Consider the following 23,629-nt stretch of genomic DNA (forward strand, 5'->3'; position numbering starts at 1 on the left):
GAAATTTGGATTTGACAGAGTATACCCATTTGGCATCTATTTTTTCCCACCCATGTGGCCAATGGGTGCTGGTTGCTTGAGTTAGGCGCGATCCTTACCTCATAAGGTAAGTGGAACCCCTCCTATTGTCTATGGATTCCGGGTGGTAGCAGTGGCTTCCTGATGATGATGATCTTGGTGGTAGCAGTGACTCCCTATTGGCGATTCTTCTGGGTGGTAGCAGTGGCTCCCTTATGATGATGATCTTGGGTGGTAGCATTGAGTCCCCGTTAGTGATTCCTCTGGGTGGTAGCAGAGGCTCCCCAATGATGATGATTCTGGGTGGTAGTAGTGGCTCCCTGATGAATGAGGGTGGTAGCTTGAGCTCCCTTGTGATGTCAAAGTCTTCTTCTTTTAGATTTGAGAGTGTTCCGCAGAGATGAGTAGAGACGGATAGAGATGAGTGATGACGACATTTGATTGATGATGACGAGATATATGAGACATGACACATATTGTGGTCGGTAATTTCTCCCTCTCTGAGAGGGAGTGTTAATTGGGTAGCTCAAGGACAAATTCCCTCCTTTGGACAACCTTCCTCATCAAGAAAGACCCCTCCTAGCCCTTGGAAGAATTTAATTTGGTTAAGGAAAAAATGTATTTTTAAGGAGAAAACCCACATGTGAACAAAATTATAGGTCGAATTTAAAGAGAAATTGGAAACCCTTTGAAGCATATAAATACAAGTCAAGTTAACCTCATTTGGAAATCATCAACAATCATCTTCTTCTTCTCTCTTCTTTGGATTGGTTCATACAGGTCTAAGATTGGTTCATGAAATTGGTTCGTACAAGTTTGAAATTGCGGGGTCTAAGCTCGCACGTGTGAAGAGAAGTTTTTCTCTGGAGCTGCAGGCTTGGTTCGTGAAATCTCGGCTGTAGCCACTTGCCTTATAGGGTGCTCCTTGTGGCTGGAGAGCTTTAATCGCACTCATTGTCACTGGATCCGTGCGACTGTGATCTTGACCTAAATTTAGTTGACCGTTGACTACAGACTTTAGAGATTTTTATTTTGATCTGATCTATTTACTAGGCTTGTTGTCGCCTAAGATGTACACCTAAGTGCGGGGAAAGTTTCTAACCCTGCAAGGTATACTCTTTAAGGCACAACCCTCAGAGTAGGGGCTGTCACCTATTCCCTACTCACTCCGTTTAAGCTCTCTCCTAGATAAGCTAAGGGGGGTAGTCCCAAAGGATAGTTAGAAAGGCAAAACTTGTTGCAACACCAAGTCTAGGAGACTAGGGGCAAGGCAATTCTTTATCTAAGCAACTTGATTAAAATTATTTAGCAAGTTTGATTACTAAAAGATAAATGTAAATATTTAAAAGGACAATCCCAATAAGATAAATAAGACAATGACTAGAAATAAGACAATGACTAGATTAACAATGATAAACCAGTGCCTTATAACAATGCTTAGAAGAGATTCAACACTTATAAGATATTTCAAGTCACAAGATAAATAATGCTGCAAGACAAGTATTAGTATAGGAAATGGCACAATATTAAAAGATGAGCAGAAAATCTACCTTGCAAGAATAAAAGAAACCTGTACTTTGTTTTTTAAAGAGATGCTCCAATAAATGTAACAATATCAATGGACAATGAGCAAGGAAATTAAATGACAATACAAGAGCAGTAATATAGAATTGCAAGTAAAGATAGAGTGCTCACAAAATAACAATATGCCAAATTAGACAAAACCAAATAGGTAGATGCAAACTAAGCTAGGTGAAATGCAAAATCTAACTCTAGAATGCAAATATTGATGCAAGATTTTCAATGGACTATAATGATAACAATGCTGCTTCAAGGGAAGTAGATATCAATCCAAAGATTACGATAAACACTTAGAACACAAGATTAGCTTATACAATAACCAATGAAGTAACCATAGTTACTCAAAAGCCAAAACTGATGATTAAAGTTAAAAGAGTTAGAGCAAAAATTCCACAATGCCTTTATACAATAGAGAATTTAAGGTCTTCTTTGCTTGTTTAGATGGTTGAACAAGTAAATATTATAATCAATTCTCAATCGTGGAAAAGGTAGATGAAATTGCTAACAGTTATTAGAAAAATTACTTTAGATCATAAACAACAATTGAAGCAAGGCTGGAAATACTTCAATGAAATCAGATCAGAAGCAACTAGGAAAGTGCAAGATAGAGAATGCAATTAGAAGATGCAATGCAGTGCAAGTTTTAGTAGCTAGATTAGAGTTAGCAACGAAACTAAATGCAAGAAGAGCAATTAGCAAATTAGATCTAAATTTTAAGAAAACAAGAAAGCAAGAAGGCCTCCTTCTAGACAAGGAGGCAGGATACCATGGGATTTAGGTCCCAAGCTCCCTAAAAAGAAACCTGAAATTTTATTAATGAAGTTACAAAGAAGCCCCCTTTAAAAGAGAGAAAAGCCCTTTAAGCCTTCAGGAGAGTTACAAATGGCAGTGCTTTTACAATGACCAATCACTCAAACCTTAATATACCCAAGAGAAAGCTACAAGTCAATATGTGATAGATTTTAGTAAGGAATGACTTGCTCCCAAACTCTTTGTAACCCACAGTCTCAAATAACACAATCCTCAAAAGGCCTACAAAAAATGAAAAAATCTTATGATGAATTTCTCAAGTGCTTCAAGCCTTTAGCCTTCTCAAAAGAAAATTTCAATGTTCCCAAAGTTTGAAACTTATATGTAGTCTCCTTGCACCAGTGCTGAAAATGCTTTCAGCCCAAAATAGAGAACAACAAGGCTCATATGCTCACAGCCTGTCAAGAAAATTGCTCAGAACTTAATTAAGCTTCAGCATTGAAATTATTAAAGTTTGAAGGTGAATTTATTGACTTGGTTTGAGAACTCCTTCAAAACAATCACTGTAATTCCTCCTTTTGTCAGACTTTTGCAGTGCTGGGAGGAAAACTTTTCCAAAATAGGTGGACTACAACGCCAACTTCCTTCAAATGAAATAGGTGACAAGTACACCAGGGCTTTGCTATAAGAGAAGATAAAAAAAACAGTGGTAGAAGGTCCTGCACACAAGTATTAGTAGTTAACCTTGCAAGATAATGAAATTACAAATATGTTCAAATAATTTTTCTCACAGGGATAAGCTTACAGTCAACTTGGCCCAAGACTCAGAAAACTATAATTAATCTGTGCTAGAAGATGGCTCGAGATCTTTGCAGAACAATAAAGTTGAATCATTTAAAATAGCATGAAAATCCCTCAAATAAAAATGATGATAAATCTATGCGAAAAAAAATAAGTGAGGGCCAGTTTATCTCTCCAAACCAAATCAGACTAGTAATCAAGAATGATACAAATGCTACCAAGAACTGATTTAAAGTTTAAACACTCAGAGCTGTCAGCATTAAAAAAATTTGATCCACTAGTTACCCAATAATGCTCACAGCCAGTCTGAAGAAAAGGGCAGAAAATGTTCACAACCTTGCAAAGAAATAAGCCCAAGAGAAACATTTAATAAAATTCTGTAATTAATCTGTAAAATCCTTAGGCCCTAAACTCCTTTCTTCTTTAAAAACAAAAAAAACAAACTAATTAGATTTATAAATTTGTTGATATATAGGGACAAAGAGAAAGTCTACAACAACTCGTGGCCTAGGAGAAAATAAGGCTCCAAGGCTTACAACCTAGCTCAGAGAATTAATTAGAGTTTAATCTTAAATTTGATTTCAATTTCTGGGTGAATTTCTTGAAGCTTTAGATCTGAAAATTTGTTGAAAAACCCTCCTTCAATCTGACTCTTCGCACTTGTGGACAAAGGCTCCTCTAGAGCTCACAGCTAAAGGGAAATATGCCACAAATGAAAGAAATTATTTTCACAAAAAAGGAAAAACAGAAAAAGAATTATGAGATGGCAACAGAGCCTGCAAAAACCGAAAATAAATCTCTAAATCATATCTAACGAGAAAGAGATTTTAATAATTTAACAGTCGAGGGGATTAAGCCTCAAAAAGGGGCCTGCGGCTAAGCAAAAATTGACAATGAGGCCAGTGAAACTGTGAATCCATTTAAAAAATTCGCTGGTCAAATGAGGCCCTCAAATCGTTGAGAAACCCTTCAAAAAATTTAATTTGCTTCTGCCAACACAAATTAGGATTAGAAATAAAATTATAAGTTTCTATAACCCTGCAGCTAGCCTAAATCTGAGCCACAAAACTTATCTATGAGACTGCAAATCAAACCCAAATCGAAACATGAATTGGAGAACCAAACAAAAATTAAAGAAACCATGCAAATTTTCTGAAGCGAAAAGAGGTTCTTAGTCCTTTACCGCCTAGCTTTGGGATAAAAAAAAATAAAAATTCAAATAGAGGCCTCAAACCCTAACCGTTTAGGCTGGGTGAGAGATGGGCCCACAAATACACCTATAAAAAAAAGAAAAGCCAAAACCTACGATGTTCCTATGGAGACCACAAATATATATAAAAGAAAGTCATAAGCATAAATGTCAAATAATTTTTATTTTTTATTTTTGTTACTTTATTTTTAAATTTTTTTTCTTATGAAGTTAGAAATATTTACAAATAGTAAAGTAAAATATCTACAAATATTATATTTACAAAAAATTAAAATTAAAATAATTAAAATATCATTTACAAATATTTATAATGTAACTAGCTCTTTAAATAGCAGATTTATTCTATTGAGCACAATAATTTTAAAAGAGATAAATGAGATAAATAAAGTTTTCCTCTAAGCTAAGGTCTAGAAACCTTACAACAAATTCGTCAGATAAATCTTTCAAGTGAAATAAAATGGACTCTCCTATTGAATCACTCAAGAGTTTGTTAACTTAAGCAAAAGCATCCCCTTACGCTTGAGATTTATTTCAACTGAATATTCTATAAACACCTCAGAGATATTTTGTTAGCTTCAGATGAGACACGAAAAATATAATGGAAAAAATTCTAGCAACTTAAACAAAAGCACACTAGCCACTTCCAATCCTAAAATATTTTCCAGATCTAATTACCAGTGTAAGATAGCTATAAACTAGTAGTTCTATGTAAGAAAATGAAGTAACAAATAAAAATACGAGTAGGAAATTAAGCTCAAGAATTTACTACCATATCCATAAGAGGAAAGCACAATTTTTTCACCGCAAAGACTTGTGTATTATTATTGCAAAATAGAGAAAGCTTTAAGACCAAAAGCCAGAGCACACCATCGAGAGATGATACAATGAGGAGCATATGATTTCTTACATAGAAAAAATGAGAGCTCTAGAGGCTCTTCCAAGTGAATAACAGCTAGTTCCATGAAGGTGCACAATTAAATGCTTGATCCATGTCAAAATGATCTCCACTATTGATTTCTTGAGAAAAAATTCGAATTCCTTGATGCTGCCTTTTTCCTTGGTCCCAAAAATATTTTTTTTGACATTTTCTCCTCGAAAACCCCACATTCTCTTAACCAACTGGGACCATAAATTCGATTTTCATTAAAAAATCGATTTTTCTAGAAACTAATTCCTTTTTTCTAGGCCAAAAATATTTTCCTGAATTTTTTCTTGCTTGATTTGTGGAGATTCCCTTCTTAGAAAGTGCACATTCACTTTTTTAATATTTTTCACTTGGAGAGATTTTATTTTTATTTTTTATTTTTTATTTTTTTTCTCTCAGTTTTATTTTACGACCAAATTCCGACTAATTATTTAACCATTTTTTCGCCGGAAAACCCAAAATAAAAATTAATTTTAAGATTTTAATTTATTTTGGTTAGAAAAATTAATTAATTGATACTAAAGGGTATTAATAATTTTTTCCACCCTTAAATATTTAGGCCATGGTGTCTAAATATGAGGGACCATGCACCAAAATATTTGTTACATCAAGATATTATAATTAACTCAATCCTTGAAAGGGGAAAACACCTTTAGACATAGACCAATATGATCTAGTAGACCAAGTAACTTGTAACAAAATAATTTAGCCAATTAGCTAAAATTATTGCCAAATCACTTTTACAAAAGACTCGACTAGAACACTAGAACTCACTTAAGACCTTGATGATAAATTCCACCCTAGCTTTGGGGTGAGGCTAGAGGGAAAAACATTGCCGATCATTGGTTTTTAGAAATACGAATGAATCAGTGAGACGAAAAAACCTCCTAGGATGAAAATCATTGCCAAAATAATAGGCTTACCTAGGTTGTTACATACGTATATGGTCTTACTAGACCCATTTACATTACAAACATTGCAGATTGGGTTTATACCTCTGATAGACTAATGACTGATGAATCCTGGATATTTGACTGCTCAAACATGAAGGAATTCCTTTGCAAAAATGTGCACTACTATAGGGTAGTTGACACAGAGTGGTCAACAGGGCTCATCTCTTGGATATTGTTGGATTGGTTTTGTTGGATAGTCTTTTGATTGGTGAATTGGAACATTGTACTCTCTCTTTGCTGACCATCTTATGATAATCTAATAAGAAAAAGAATTTGAAAGGGTTTTCTCGTTGTGGGTTTTTCCCTAGTCTTTGACCAATCCTGGTGTCTCTCATTGTCTCTTATTGTTTATTGCATTTACTGCTATATCTACAATTGCTATTGATCATTGGAAGATTAAATTGTTTTGAAAGATTGCTAATTGAAGATAGGAATTGGGCTAAAGTAGTTGTAACAACATAGGATAGTGGAAAATTAACATAGCCATCTTGCAAATATCCTTTTCAAGCACTGTTTTTAAACCTGCATCACTTATCTTTCTTACAAAAATCAAGTTTTTGGCAAATCTTTGGATGTGTAGAACAACGGGGAATGTTCTAATCCTTTCACCCATAATCTTCAACTTGACTTTTCCTCATCCTATGATTTTGGTTGTCGAGTCATCTCCTGGGAAAACATCACCACCATCATATCTTTCAAACTCACAAAACCACTCCCTATGAGGACTTATATGAAAGGATGCCCTTGAGTTGACTAGTCATGCTTCATGATCTACATGTGTACTTGAAGAAGCCAAGTACACATCCCCTCTTTCATTTGATGAGGTTTTTGCTTCTATCGAAGGAGCATCATTTGATGCCTTCTCTTTTTTTATAGTTTTGTATCTACAATATTTCTTACAAAGCCCTTCTTTTCCACATCTCTAACACATCTTTATGAATTTTCCTGACGATGAACCACACTGGTTGGTTTGAAACGCGTCGACAAAGGTCTTTCTACATGTGATTTACGCCGAAGTTTTTCTTATAAATATTATGGATCACAGAAGTCTCAATTCAACGATTTAGATCTTCCTCTACATTTAGATCTCCCACCTTAGGACTTATTTTTATTTCTATTTTGGGAGTGTCCTCTTATAGACAAGGCATTTGTATTATGACTTTCCATGTTTTTCTGTATCATATCCTTCAATAGCAAGGATGAGATGATATCATTGAAACTTAAAGTAGTTGCATTACTACCTATGGAAACAACTAGACTATTCCACTAGTCTGGTAAGGAACACAACAAATTGATGCACTTAACTTCATCTGAAATATTAATATCAACAGATAATAGCCGATTTACCACAACATTGAAGGTGTTTAGATGCTTTGTCACCGAGTCTCCATCCTTCATCCTTAAGTTATTCATGTTTTTCTATAGGAACAATTTGTTCACTAGGGACTTAGACTGATACAAAGTCCCTAACTTATTCAACAATGCATTCGTTGTAGCTTCTTTTGAAACATTTAGTAACATTGAATTTGAGAGCCACAATTGTATTGTTCCTTTTGCCTTTCGATCCAACTTGTTCCAATTTTTTGTCGACATCCCCATTGGTGTATTATCTAGATTGTGAAAATTCCACAACAGGAATCCCTACTGCAGCAAACTGATGTTACTTCTCCTACTTGTTAATCCATACAAGTTATTTACAGTGTGCTATGACAAATATCAAAGTAAATACCAATGTTGCATGACTCGTACTCGTATAAGACTCGGCAAGGCATCGACTCGTCTACTCGTATAAGACTCGGGAACGACCCTTATAAGACTCGTATAAGACTTGTCAAAATACAAAAAAACTTAAAATGTGGTAAATTTTAAGCACAAAAAAGAAACTAATGACAATTCCAATCCTTATAAGTTATAAAAACCACAATATATGCAATAATTCATAACATCATCTCATATCTATAATGAGGAGTCAAATTCATGGCCAAGGAAGATGGACTTGAGCAAGATCAAATGCATCATTTATCATAAGCATGGGCATTGTGCATCATAGTGTCCAAATGAGAAGAAGAGTAAAGGGCAGTAGTAGCAAAAGCAAATGGCAACCTCTGCAGAAACTCAAAGGAATGAGTTTTCTACCAAATTCCAGAAGGATTTCTCGATGGCATCTTGCCTTTCTACCAACACATTTCCAAGGGATACTTGGTATGTGGACAATGGGGTATATCGGCATATGACATGAGCTCAATAGATTTTTCCAATCTGAAAGGGCACAACTCAAGGCTTCAAGTAGAACTTGGTGATGATGTCAAGTACTCAAGGCTTCAAGTAGAACTTGGTGCATTTGGATGTCTATAGACTAATTTTATTAGCATGAATATTAGGAAGCATGTAATATGTTTCATTTATCGATGAATTCTCTCAAAAGATTTGGATCTACTTCTCAAAGACCAAGGATGAGGTCATTAGCAAGTTTTAGGAGTTCAAAGCTCTAGTTGACACCAAACAAGGAAGAGGATCGAAGTCTTGAAATTAGACAATGGGATTGATTATACCCCCAAGGAGTACGAGGGCTTATACAAGGAGGCAAAAATCAAGTGGAGACTAATTGTTCCAAAAAAACCAAAGCAAAATGGGGTTGCAAATTGAAAAACCATAACGGTACATTTATCATTGAGGGACTACTGAATGACCGTAACAACAATCATGACCAAGATGTGTAAATTGAAGAGTTTGGGTAAGAAAGTTGACAGAATTACAGTTTGAAGCGAGTCCGAATCCGATCTTTATCAAAGAACTAATTCATTAGTTCATATTGTGAAAAGTGATAATGATGATAGGTGATTGAAAAGACTAGTGCCAAATATCCCAAAGGGCATATGGAGCTATGAAGCAATAAAGAGAACTTGTTATGGATGATAAATATTGGGAGAAATAATTGTTGTTATAACATGCAGAAAATTAGTAATGGTTGCAGATTTAATATGGTTGGAAATAAAAGAGTAAAAGGCCCTTCCAAAGATGTGCTTGAATGAACTTGAAATAACATTAAGACGAGCTCCTACTTTAGGCTGATAATCAATAACATATCTTGCAATGAAATGACATGTAATAGATAAGGTCTGTCAACCACTAAGTAAAAGCAACAAAAGCCTTAGATACAATGCACCTCATCCAAAGCCTTTTTCCAAGTGACAAAAACCACACTTAGCTTCAAATTCTTATTGCAGTAGCATTAAACATGAATCCTGGGAATATAAATCAATAAGAGACGGAAGATGGAATGCCAGACATAAGATGAAACTTTGCTAATCATATTGTCGTTCAAAGATCTTCAATACAAGCCAAAACCAAGAGAATATCGTTTCCTCAAACCATCAATGGTTAATACCAATGTTGCATGACTCCCTCCAATTTCCCTTTTCCTCCACCTCATTTCCAAAAAAGAAAAAATAAATTAAAAAAACGATTTTTTGGACAGTTTGGGGGTTTTGCTGCCCAAAGGGTCTTATAGGGGTTTGATGGGAGTCTTATAGGCTACTCGCGAGTGTTATAAGGGTAAACGGGTTTTGTACAAAACTTGTCGGGTAAGGGTAAAGAACGAAGGTTTAATGAGGGTTACCAGTCCTCCCTTCTAACCCGTTCTTACCCTCAGGTTTAATAGGGGTGTTGCTTCACTGGTAAATACTACTGCAACCTTCACTTAATTAAATTATAAGCAAAAACAAGAGATTGAGCGAGAGAGAAAATAGTAAAATACAACACAATTGACACTGTTATTTTTGGACAAATGTCCCCGGAAAAACCCAATGCGGGAAGACCAGCGCAATAGTTCTGAGGGTTTATTATTATTAAGCAGTAGCAAATTCTGAATACATATCTGAATACCTCTCAGGTTATTCAGTTACAAAGAGAGAAATACTGGCAGAAAGATTTGTGAGATTACGTCACAATATCACTGAGAAAATCCTGACTGATCCAACCCTTGAATGATTACCCCCCGGCTTTTTTGGCTGCCTCTGCGTCAACCCAATGTCAAAATCTCTGGGGATAGCGTCAATCGGTTGGTCGATTTGCTTCCCAGGAGATTCGATTTCTACCTCCTGTCTCACACTCCGGTTCCCGGCTTCTGAAACTCAAATTCCCTCTGCAAATTTCGAACTCCCTCTTGGCTTCTACGCTGCCTATGCATGGCTCTGCGTCAACCCCTCTGGCTCAACACTGCCACTGCTGGATTACAATTTGCCTCTCTCTACTGATGATCTTTCAGCTCAGAAAATCTCTCTCTCTTCGGATGATATCCTTGCCCCTTAACTGCAAGAAATCTCCTCAATCGAGTTTCCTCTTGAGAACTTCTCACTTCAGAAATTCGATCTCTTGATCTCTCGGTGTGTTTTCCAAATGACCCTCAAGTACCTTCTTATATCTTCCTGTTGGACAACCAACGACCTAGATTAATTCCTAATCAAGGGCTCAGATTGATTTGACTTGATCACTATCTTTTTCTAGAAGTTACATCCACAATTAGATTAATACCCATTAATATTTGAATTTTCCTAAGTTTATATGTAGGAACTCCATTAAAAATATTAGTTATTTTAATATAATCGTCTCTAGGTGGAATTTCCCAAAATGCTTTTTGGATTCTCTGGAATACATGTGCCTAAGCCTCCCTGCAAAATTTGAGGCCTAGAGCACATCCAATGCTACCCCAAATCAATATGGATCCACAATGATTCATTGATCTTTTTCCACCAACAAATCTTCCATTTTGAGTTTTCGTTTATCAAAACTCTACCCATTAATTTTCTTGATCTCTATCTTTGAACTACTTGCCATTTCCTTTCACCACAATTGTCCATTCCACAAATCTTCCACTTTAACATTGTTTAACATAGGCCCGAGCAAAACCCCTTAGCCACAAAAGCATCCCTTTGAAGCCAAAATTGCTTCGATACCAAATGTAGGTTTCAACCCTCTAGAGTTAATTGCTGCAAATATATTCTTAATAAAACAAAAATGATGCAATGGCAAAGACATACATTAACATACAAATTTTAGCTTGGACATCCGTAATTTGCCAATTGATGTACCTTGAATTAGAATACAACCATAGTTCCTTAACCAAAACTACAAAACCATGGGCTAAACCACCATGTGTCGCAAAACTGCTAAAAGCAAAAACTGTGTTGAAAACCACCAAAAACGGATACATTTGACATGTAACGTGATAATATGTTTCCTATTAATTGATTGATGAACAGATGATTACAAGGCTTGAGGCGGTGCTCCATAAATAGGAGTTGATTGGCCATGCCTAGTTAGAGAGACGTGTCCGTTGGGACTTCTGTCTCATTTTTTAAGAGATTTAATGATTAAAAAATAATAATTATTCACTTACTATGTCATTAATTAAAAATAATATTTAAATTTCTAATTTTATGAATTTTAAATTCATAACATTGACTTCCCTTAAAAATGCTTTGTCCTTAACAGTGAAGCACCACCCTTATTAAACCCGTGGGTAAGAACGGGTCAGAAGGGAGGACGGGTGACCCTCATTAAACCCGCGTTCTTTACCCTTACTCGATGGGTTTTGTACAAGACCCATTTACCCTTATAAGACCCGCGGGTAGCCTATAAGACTCCCATCAGACCCCTATAAGACCCTTTGGGCAGCAAAACCCCCAAACTGTCCAAAAAATCGTTTTTATTTTTTTATTTTTCTGTTTTGGAAATGAGGTGGAGGAAAAGGGAAATTGGAGGGAGTCATGCAACATTGGTATTAACCATTGATGGTTTGAGGAAACGATATTCTCTTGGTTTTGGCTTATATTGAACTTTGATAACTTGGTGTAAAACTGATTCTTCTCTAAGACATATAATACTTCTTCCAAATGCTTGAGATGTTCCTTCCATGTCTTACTGTAAACAAGAATATCATTGGAGAAAACTAATACAAACTTTCGCAAATATGGATGAAAAAGTTCATTCATGGTTGCTTGGAAGGTGGCTGGCACATTTGTTAAGCCAAATGGCATAACCTTAAACTCATAATGCCCTTTGTGAGTTTTGAATGCTATCTTTTCGACGTCTTCTAGTCTTACCCATATTTGGTAGTACCCTGATCTTAGATCTAACTTTGAGAAGTATTTTGCACCGTGTAGTTCATCTAGCATTTCATCAATGAACATAATCATAAACTTATGTTTGATAGTGATTTTGTTTAACCCTTTGTAGTCTATACATAATCGTAAGGACCCATCCTTCTTTCTGACCAATACTACCGGTGTAGCGTATGGACTTCTACTTTTCATAATAATTCCATGCTTCAGCAAGTCTTGTATTAATCGTTCTATTTAGGTCTTGTGGTGATGGGGATAATGATATGGTTTAACGTTTGCTGGTGTCGAGTCTGGTTTGACTTCGATGATGTGTTCAATTTGCCTTTCAGGGGGTAATTTCATTGGTAGGCCTTGAAAAACCTTCGTATTTCTGGATCAAGGAAGAGATTTCTGAAGGCTGGTGATTCCCTTCTATCGATAATAACTCCAACTGTTGACATTATGTGACAAATGCTGGGGCTCCTTTGCGAATAAGTTTCTTCATGTGCTAAGCGGAGATGACTTGAGTCGGTGGAGCTTGAAACCCAAACAACTTATACTTCCTTCCATCCCACTTGAACTTAATGAACTGCTTCTGGTGATTAGCTGAGTACGTGCCTAGTGTTTGTAACCATTGTATCCCTAGAATGACGTCTACTCCTCCTAGGGGGACTGTATAAAAACTAGACTCCATTTCGTATTCTCTTAGCTGCAATTTAACTTTATGGCACTTACCTATTCCATCTATATGTTTTCCATCTGCTACCATAACTTTTAAATATGCTACGGGGTAAGCAAAAATGTTTAATCTTTTTGCAACATTGACATCCACGAAGTTGTGCGCACTCCTTGAGTCTATTAGAACTATAATGTTTTGCTTCTTGATGTGACCTTTAAGTTTTAGTGTTTGTGGCTGAGCTATCCTTGTGATGACATCCAATGACAGGGAATGAGGCTAGGCAAAATCGATTGTTTGCTGGAGGAACCCACGAGGAGGGTTGATGCAACAACGAGGATGGTTGAGCAACAAATAGTGGAACACCAGAATAACCTAGTTTCCTCAATGTACGGTGGGGGCTCTGATACCACTGAAACGCGAAAACTGTATGCTGGCACTTTGAATTGTCAGATACATTTGACATGTAACATGATAATATATTTCTTATTAATTGATTGATGAATGGATGATTAGAAGGCTTGTGGCGACGCTCCATAAATAGGAGTTGACTGACCATGCCTATTCAGAGAGACATGTCCGTTGGGACTGCTGTCTCTTTGTTTAGGAGATTTAATGATTTAAAAATAATAATTATTCACTCACTATTTCATTAATTAAAAATAATATTTAAATATATAATTTTTATGAATTTTAAATTCAAAGGCTTAGATCGATTTGACTTGATCTCCATCTTTTTCTAGAAGTTACACCCACAATTAGACTAATACCCATTAATATTTTAATTTTCCTAAGTTTAGACTTAGGAACTCCATAAAAAAACATTATTTTAATATAATCGTCTTTGGGTGGAATTTGCCAAAACGCTTTCTGGGTTCTTTGCAAAGCATGTTCCCAAGCCTCCCTACAAAATTTGAGGCCTAGAACACATCTGATGCTACACCAAATCAACACGGATCCACAATGATTCTTTGATCTTTGTCCACCAACAAATCTTCCATTTTGAGTTTTCGTTTATCAAAACTCTACCCATTGAGTTTCTCGATCTCCATCTTTGAACTACTTGCCATTTCTTTTCACCACAATTGTCCATTCCACAAATCTTTCACTTTAACGTTGTCTAACATAGGCCCGAGCAAAACCCCTTAGCCACAAAAGCATCCCTTTGAAGCCAAAATTGCTTTGATACCAAATGTAGGTTTTAACCCTCTAGAGTTAATTGCTGCAAATATATTCTTAATAAAACAAAAATGATGCAATGACAAAGACATACATTAACATACAAATTTTAGCTTGGACAACCGTAATTTTCCAATTGATGTACCTTGAATTAGAATACAACCATAGTTCCTTAACCAAAACTACAAAACCATGGGCTAAACCACCATGTGTCGCGAAACTGCTAAAAGCAAAAACTGTGTGCTGAAAACCACCAAAAACGGATGCAAAAAGCTGCATTACCCCCGTTGCAACCTCCCCGAATAGGGGAGCTGTCGCGCCCCTTGTGACCCCCTTGTTGCATTTGATGCAAGGTACAATGTGTGGGGTTTGTCATGCAAAGAATATAACTCATTCCCAACAATGGGGAGGACTGAGGCATGGTCCTCCTCGAAATTATCAGTAATAGAGAGATCGCCAATGCACATTCAGATGATGTCCTCTAGCATATGGTCATGACTCAGGGCTAATGGGGATTGGGCTAAGGCTAACCACTTCTAGTCCATTTACATGCACTATTTTTGTCTTTCCTCATACTCGAGTCCACATACTGGCTTCCTCTCTTGCGATTCAAAAAAGGAAAAAAGAAAGAAAAGAAGATGACAACATCAGTGAATGAATCGGAGAATATTCATAAACTAATAAAAGATTTCTAAAACTGCCATTAGAAAAAGTATACCTGTCCAATCACCTGTGGCAAGGATAACATTCCAAGGAAACCACAAAGGATTGGATCTGAAAATTCCATCCAAACAATAAATTTCCAAGGCTGAAAGATGAGTGCAAGCAGCACTAAACAAATTCACGGGACAGTTCATACATTCCCGTGTTTATTAAAGCACCTCAAACACCATATCAGATAGATATGTCTTCCCACTTATGCTGTTGTGGTTACAAATACATTGAATCCATTCATCAAATTATTCTCTGACAACCTTAGCAAGTTGTCACTGCATGCACCACCCTGTTTTGAACAGATGCTGAAGTCAGAGAGAATCAAGGGGTCAAGAAAAATAATATTCTGTATGGCATTCCTGTAAACAATTTTGCAGAATTCGTTGTTGAGGCATTCAGTCTGGTGCATATTAAAGAGAAATGAATTGAATCCTCACTGGAGTCACCACATCTATCAGCAGGAACTGCAGGAAGAAATGAAAAATGAGCATGAACATGCTCGTGGGCTGCTGGAAACATACTGGATGTAAGAAAAGTAGGCATTAATTGCAGAGGGGCATCTACAAAATCATGCCTGCATAGAATGTTGGTTTGTATCATGGTGACCTTGGGCTCCTGATTGAAAAATTATTAAAATTATTAAGATACCCTAAATCACAATGCCTTGTATTCTATTATGACGGTGAAGTCTTTTTTTTAATGCATGAGTATCTTAAGCCTTAGATCAAAAGCTTAATAATATATATATGCTAAGAAAAGGATAGAGTACCTTCCCATTTTATATCTGAAGGCAAGAGAAAGGGTTCAAATAGAATTATAAGTTGAAGTTGAACTGTTGAAGTGTCTATTTTAACTCCAGTTCTACCTATAAAAGAAACTGTGATTAAAAGGCACTATATTTTGGTCTCAGAAGGGATTTTGAAAATGAAAATTATTATTTAATCCCATTTACCATCTCCCACAGGCAAATGCATCGTATTGGTGAGAAAATAAGAAGATTTCCTGACACATGGAAAAAATTATTTTGATCTTATTAAAAATAAAGGGGACAATTGAAGGGAAAAATATGGTATTGCTATTGCTCCTTGTGAAACTAATAATTATACTAGCATTGAATTGGCTAACCAATTATTGATCCTAAGCCAAGTATAATTGACTATTGAATAGATAAACTTTTAGGATGATAAATAATATGAAATAAAGGATAAACAACTGTTGATTAAGGTTTCATATCTCAATCTAATGTTAGTTGTATGTATGAAAATTATTACAACATAATTCTAGGATCGACCTAAATGGAAACATTGGGTAACTTTACCCTAAACTTGAAGATGTACTTGTTATTTTTTCTTCATCAAGAGAAGATAATGTTAGTTGACCTAATGATGAAGTTTTGCACATCCCTGGGGTGTAGATCAGTCGGTCATAGAGTGTACTTTTAAGGAACTCCTTGTGATGTTGTTGGTTCAAACCCCGATTAGCCTTGTGTGTCATGCGAGGATCTGTGTTGGTATGGCTGGAGGTTATAGTGGTAATGGTTGGGATTGACTTCGTGTCACACGTGTACAAACCTGACCTTAGTTGCTGATTCTGTTAGTTTACAATAGAAAACATGATGAAGTTTTGCACCAAATTCTCTTCCTTAAGAGATGTAGCGCTGTTTCACTAGGACACATCCACCAAGGTGGGGGACATGCCCCCCATGTTTTCAACACTTCGGGGATAGAGGGACACCTGGGGAAATGCTTCCTCATGCCCCCTTCGGGAGAATCTCAGGAAACACATGGGGAAACATTTCTTCCATGTAGGGGATGCATTTCCACAAAATGGGGACATTTGAGCGCCCCCCTGCCCCCAAAATGGGGATGCTTGGGCGCTCCATTCTATCCCTTTACTTAAATTTTTAACATTACCATTAATTGTTTCAGGATGTTTGAGAGTGGTTCCAACCTCATTAGACTTCATATGGAGAAAGTAGAATTTCATATCCCATTCAGAATTCAGCAGACTTAACAGTTTTCAGAATTTCAGGATTGGCAGGATTATAGCATTTCCACTGGATTGCACAATGATGAATTTGCATGGGATGAATTGTTATTGTTGGGATTTTATCATTATTATTTTTATATTTTATAATTTTAGAGACAGGGACCCCTATGCTAGGGACCCTGATGTCCCCCCATCCCCTCTAAATTTCCTTATAATTTTGGGTGGTCCCGCACAATCCCCTTGTGCATCTCCCTGCTTCTGTGCTCTCCGTCTCAGAAACTTGGTGGGACATAGAGATGTGGTTGATGTATCAGATGTGGTTGGTCAACACAATCAGCAATCTCAACAGAAGAAAAAAGGTAGAGAAAAAATTGCAATTTAACGATGTTTTGACAGAAAAAGTAAATTAATTTATTGTCAAAAAATTTAAAATGACACCTTATTAAAAGAAGTTAAAAAATTTAAATGATAGAAATAATTGAAAATAGAAGTACACGTTGTTGACAAAGAAACATCTATTACATCAATTGACCCAATTGAATTAGAGGGATATATTCTTGGTTTTTATTTATGGCCTTTTCTTCCTACTGCTTCTGGTTCCTGTTCAAGCATAACACACAAGTATATGTACCTCGCCTTCATTCTTCTATTCCTGAAGTTGAGAATGAACTTGGCATCATATTTAGTCCTGCACGTCCCACCAAGTGCCCTGATTTCGTCATTGAATGCCATCTTTGTTGCAGTCCTTGAAAATTGTACAGTCAAAAGTCCTTGATAACCATTAGTGTAGAACTAATAGCGTTTTGGAGTAGCTGTATCTAGCTTTTTGAAATTCAGAACTTTAGGATTGTGTGTAATTTTAATCTTTTACCATAACTCTAAGGGAATTTTTTGGTATAACTTTGTGGTAATTTCTCTGTTATCTGAAACTGGAAGGTACATCAAACTTTTATGGCCGTATTGGGATGATTGCAAAACTTAACATACAGTGTGTCAGTCTTTGTGAACAAAAAAATACTTCCAGAAAAAGTGGATTTTCCTTGTGCAATTGGCCTTACTATTACATAATTTTTGTACAGGTTTAGTTCTGTGACAGAACGCTTCTTCACAGAACTCAATGCCAGACGAATTGATACAAGTGCTACCAGAAGTGAGACACTCAGCATTATCAATGGGATGAGATATCTCAAACTTGGGGTATAAGGCATATTTTATTTATGTGATTTGAAAATTAGAACTTGGAGAACCATATAGTGGAGTTTTACTTGAATACTTTAGTAAGGAGCTAAAAAAGTCATATATGTTCAGGATTGCACCAATGCTATACACAAGAAGACTTCTGTTAATATATCGGATCTATTCAATTTTAGTTTTGTTTTCATTCTAGAATGGACATAGCTTTTGAATGTTCTGGTAATTAATTGTGTTTTACCCACTTTAATAAGGATACTGTTTAATTGAGAGGGTTTGCAATTTTACCCTTGTAACTTATTGTAGCTCATATCTTAGAGGGTAGTGCAGTTCCATTTCTTCAGTATTAAAGTACCCTTGTGTTTAGTTGTCCTATTTCTGTATTAGCTGATGCAGCCAAAACCATTCTTTCCAAGGAGAGAGCAGTTGTAACTTTTCATTGAGATACAAAATGTGTGCTTTCCGTATATTCTTGATTCAACATTTCAAAAAGCCTAAAAATCCCAAAAAGAACAAAAGAAAACCATCCTTTCTACAATAGCTTGCTTAAGGTTGATCACTATGCTTTTCATATAATCTATCTGTTTTCATCCAACTTTACATATCAACCTATAGTTCTGAACATATTTATGGATATTATCACATGTTTTTGTTAAATTGTAGCAAGAAAATGCTTCATTTAACTTGTGCTTTAGTCAAATGGAGAAATTCAAATTTCCACATCAGCAGGATGGCTTGAGTTGCAGTTAGTAGGAGTGAGATGGCCAAGTCACTTAGTTAAGTCAGTCAATTTGAGTTTGTGGGCAAGAAATAGAGTTGTGCATGGGTTGATTGCTAAGATCTAGCAATCTGGTGGAGTTATAGTTAGTGAAGCTTTCTAGAATAGAGTCAATATGAGTTTAGTTGAGTAGTTGTGACTTGTAATTGTTGTTAACTCACTGATCTCTCAGTTAACTAGTCAATTTACTAAAAATAGCCTTAGTCATGCATGCAATTCGAATTGCCTAGTCGAGTGGAGGGAAAAGACATAATTGTATTTTTATTATTGTATATTAGTGAGTGTACAAAGTTTGCATTGAGTAGGTGAGCTATTTCTCTTGGGATTTGTGCAAGGAAATATGAGGAAGCAGGAGGACTATATTGCCTAAGTATTGGATAGAACAGACTCAGGAGGAGGATGTGAAAATTTCACTACTGAAATCCTATTGCAACAATTGAAAATTATTCTTCTAATTGTTAAGTTATTTAACAATTTATTTGCTACGACAGATACTGAATAAATCACACTGCAACCTTCACAAATAAAACCCTGAAAAAATAATAGTGCTGTAAACTTGAGCAATATACGAGCACACACACATAAAAATTAACACAGTTATTTTTGGACAAATGTTCCTGGAAAAACCTAACTTGGGAAAAATGATGTAGCAATTGAGGGTTTTTATTATTATGCAACAGTGAGGAATTCTACATACAATCTAGATGTTGAAAACTGGCAATCCTGTAGAGAAATTACTGGCAAAAATATTTTGAGGAATCCTCACCCGCACTAGCAATTCGAGCTCTGATTGCAGCTCCAAGTGAGCCATCCAAACAACCTTTGCGCAACCCTATGCCATCCTTGCGCAGTCCCTTCCACGCTTTGCCTGAATCAATTGCTACTGTAGCCGTCCTGTCTACCACTATCTGGGAAACTGTCTCTCTGTCCTTCTGGAACACTTTCCCGACCTCTAGAACTGGGAAACTGTCATCCTTGCGCAGTCCCTTCCACGCTTTGCCTGAATCAATTGCTATTGTAGCCGTCCTGTCTACCACTATCTGGGAAACTGTCTCTTCGTCCTTCTGGAACAATTTCCTGACCTCTAGAACTAGAAACCAACTTCTCTCCAACAAAATCAAATTGCCTTTAGAGGCTTCTGCACAACCCCTGCATTAGCCTTGTTACCGCTCAAACTAGCAGGGGTCCTAGGAGGGGATCCTAAAGGGAAACTACTTGGTCAAGGGCAACAATGGAGCGATAACCCACTGTCACCTTAACTAAGGCTCCTTGCTCTTTACGAACTTTCACCAATGGGAGGAGACCCAGTATAAAGAGGAATCACTAGATGAATAGGTTAATAAGAGGATGAGGAGTGATTCCCAAGGCCTATTCACAAGAGAGACTCAATTGTATGGCTTTCTTGCTTAGGAAGCAAGGTGATAGGCTCTCTAGGAAGGGCTAGAAGGATTCTTAAGGCTAGGGTTTGGGAATGTATCTTGAAAAGATGATTCCTAAGCCTAGAAACCCTTATGGAGACTTGGTCTTTGTGTGATCTTTGTGGAGTTGGAGTTATAAAGTTGCGGGACCACACGGGACCAAGTGGACCCAAAATTAGGTCAAGGAGGTGGAATTGATCACTCAAGGAGGGGCTTGACCTAATTGTGGAAGAGAAGAGGATCAAAGGACAAATCTTCTTAGAATATAATGTAATGATCCAAATGAGGTCACTAGCCAAGGGAAGCCTAGGGAAAGAGACAATTCTTGGGCTAGGGCTTGCAATATCTCGAGATCCCACCGTCGAAATTTCGTGAAATTTGGAGAACCTCTAGAGAAAATGCTAGCGCAGTAGAGGAAAAGAGATCGAAGCATTTTGATGGCTAGAACATGAGATAATTGATGCCCTAGGTGACCTATGGAGGCTAGGCCTAGAAAGAAAAGGAGAGGTGAGAGAAATAAGCTTTGAAAGTGACCACCTATGGAGGATTAGTGCCTTTTCCTTTGGGAGAGATGGTGTCAAGGAGATTTTAATGTTTGGAAACAATTCACCTGTTCAAGGAGGCCTTCGAGTAATTTCACATGGCATTAGTGCATGAGAGCAACTACTTCAAGGACTTTATACTTTGATTTGCAATTATTGATGACTTATCGAGATGTATTTAACACAAATTATCTCTAGGAACATTCACCCATTCATGCATGGCCCGTGACATGATGCAGCGCTATAAAAAATCAAAATTTCCACCAATTTGTATAAGAAAGCAGTAAATTTCAAACTTGTACAACGAAAGTCCTAGCAACATTTATGTGACAATGTAAATAACAAGAATAAGCATGAAAAGAGAACTTGCATGTACAAACGAGTATATACAATCATCAAAGTATGCCAATAACGAAGGTCCATGAAGAGAGAGAGATCCAAACATCAAAATTCATCCATATCATCCAAACTCGTCCTCGAAAAGGGATAACAAAAGTCTCACAAGAGCTAATAACACAATCCAAGTGATGATGTGAGAATGGATCACCTCTATCTATTTATACAATCACTAATGAATTAAAATGGGTTAATTTGGATTAATAATGCCCCTAAAATAAAATAATGTGCATAATAACAATACTTTTGGTGACAAGCCCACCAAATAGCTCAATAACATAAAGATAAGCCTCTCAAGAGGGAAAAATGATCAACATAATGAGTCGTTGGGCCTTTGAAGAGGCCTAATGAAGTCCAAGGGGTGCCATGATGTGAAAATGGACTCCCAACATAGTGGGCAAGGGGTTGGCCCTTTATTTTCCAAGAAAAAACCTGTGGTGCTCCCAAGTGGGGGTGGGGGCACAAGGACATCCTCATGGGTCTCCAAGTGGATCGAAAATGCCTATAGACCATCTGTAAGGGCTAGGATGACAACATAAGCCCTCCCTTTGCAACAGGAGACATCCTTTAGACTCTGGAACGTCTTCCAAGTGTATGGTGCAAGTGTGAAGCTTGTTGGGCATAGTGAACTAGGTGCATCATCCTCATCCAACAAGGTGGAACACGAGCAATCAATGATTGGTGCTAGGGATCCATGAAGTAATCTCTGGCATGGTGGAGGCCCATGGCTCTCAACGTTCATCCTACAAGTGCCAATGTGGTCCTCTGGAGGGCTAGGACCCCGTAAAGGGAGACAAAGCCCCAAATGGAGATCCACCAGCAATCTTGCATAAGATTCAATGGATCCCCTCGTCATCCAATACAACAAATCATTAGAATAATCAACTAAAAGAGCTTACAAGCCAGGGAATCAATGGGGCACTTCATTGTGGCATGCCCTTCCATAGTTGGCTTTGGCATGTACAAATGTCTCCAAGCTTAACAAGAGGGTTGACCAAGGATACTATTAGGTAGTTTCATCCTTTAAAGGGGGTGACATGTCGATGGTACATCCCTCAAGTGGTAGGTGGCAAAAGAATGATTAGGAAACTCATGGAACCAATCCATAACATTGTCTTCCAGAGAAAGGACAAAGAGCCTCATCTTTACATTTTCATGATTATAGTTAGTGGTTCTACACCATTTATCCACACAAAGTTTAAATTTCTTGAGGTGATCTTTATCATTAATCACATTATTTCCTTCTAAAGAAGGCAACTTCTTGATAGCCTTTTCTGGAATATCATGCGAATAACCTTGAATGTTAGCAAATTATAGGGGGCATGCAAGTCATTCATGATGTCTTGTGGAGCTTCACCCTGAAAAAGAAAATGGATATGAGAGATAGCTTCCTGCCTGAGATCAACAAGAAGTCTACAAGAAGAGAGTCTGTTTGATCGAACTCTAAAAACCTTTTCAGGATCCAGAGTAGGATTAACCAAGCTACTTGGATGCCTTCTAGTTTACACTCTTGTATAATGTGAAACAAGTGGAGTCGCTACTCGAACAAAAATCTAAATCTAAAGACCCAATATGCTAAGAACTACAAATTAGTGAAAAACCGAGAACAAGAAAATTATCCCCGACAACGGCGCCAAAAAAATGTTGTCGATGCCAGGTCAAAAATATCGAATACTGAGAACAAGGAAAACTTATTCCCCACAACGACACTAGAAAAGTGTTGTCACCTAAGATTTACACCTAAGTGTGGGAAAAGTTTCCAACCCCACAAGTTATAATCCTTAAGGCACAACCCTCAGAGAAGGGGCTATCACCTATTCCCTACTCAGTCCGTTTAAGCTCTCTCCTAGCCTCTAGGTAAGCTAAGGGGGGTAGTCCCTAAGGATGAAACTAAGTGGAAAACTTGTTGGAAACAATAAGTCTAGGAGATCTAAGGAAAGACAATTACCTCTCTAGATAACTTGATTTAAGATTAATTAGCAAGTAAGATTATTATTGAGCAATGTAGATTTTAGAGATAGATCAAATTAAATCAATATGACACTTGATGAGATAAAAAAGTGAGAGACCAGTGCCTTAATAACAATGCTCAAATATAAATTTAAATACTTGCACAACAACAAAGGATATATCAAGTTACATGATAAGCAATGTTGCAAGACAAGGTTAGTACAATAGATCAAACAATTAGAATTATAAGCGATAAGACTTGAGATAAAAACTGCAAGTAAAGATGCTTCAAATATGATATTCAAGAGACAAAGTACAGCTGGCAAGTAATTAATGGCCCCATAATTGCCAATTACAATAATCAATTGAAAGATAATGCAAGATGAATGCAAAATGTATCTATGTGATATGCAAGATCTTGGTTAATTTTAATTATATGCCCAACTAAGGTGAATGC

The 23,629-nt window shown here is 36.8% G+C and overlaps 1 protein-coding gene across 1 annotated transcript in view; it reads left to right on the top strand.

The window, feature by feature from the left end:
• The window catches only part of LOC149250251 (uncharacterized), a 174,205-nt gene extending 156,105 nt beyond the window's left edge, over nucleotides 1-18,100 (top strand). The window contains exon 7 of the mRNA XM_089453585.1: nucleotides 17,977-18,100. Coding sequence (XP_089309711.1) covers nucleotides 17,977-18,100 — 124 coding nt within the window. The remainder of the gene's footprint in view (nucleotides 1-17,976) is intronic.
• The last annotated feature ends 5,529 nt before the right edge of the window (nucleotides 18,101-23,629 follow it).

Source organism: Pinus tabuliformis, chromosome 7, assembly GCF_031772625.1.
Source record: "Pinus tabuliformis cultivar Carrire ecotype Pingquan chromosome 7, CPIR1, whole genome shotgun sequence".
In the NCBI taxonomy this organism is placed as follows: domain Eukaryota; kingdom Viridiplantae; phylum Streptophyta; class Pinopsida; order Pinales; family Pinaceae; genus Pinus; species Pinus tabuliformis.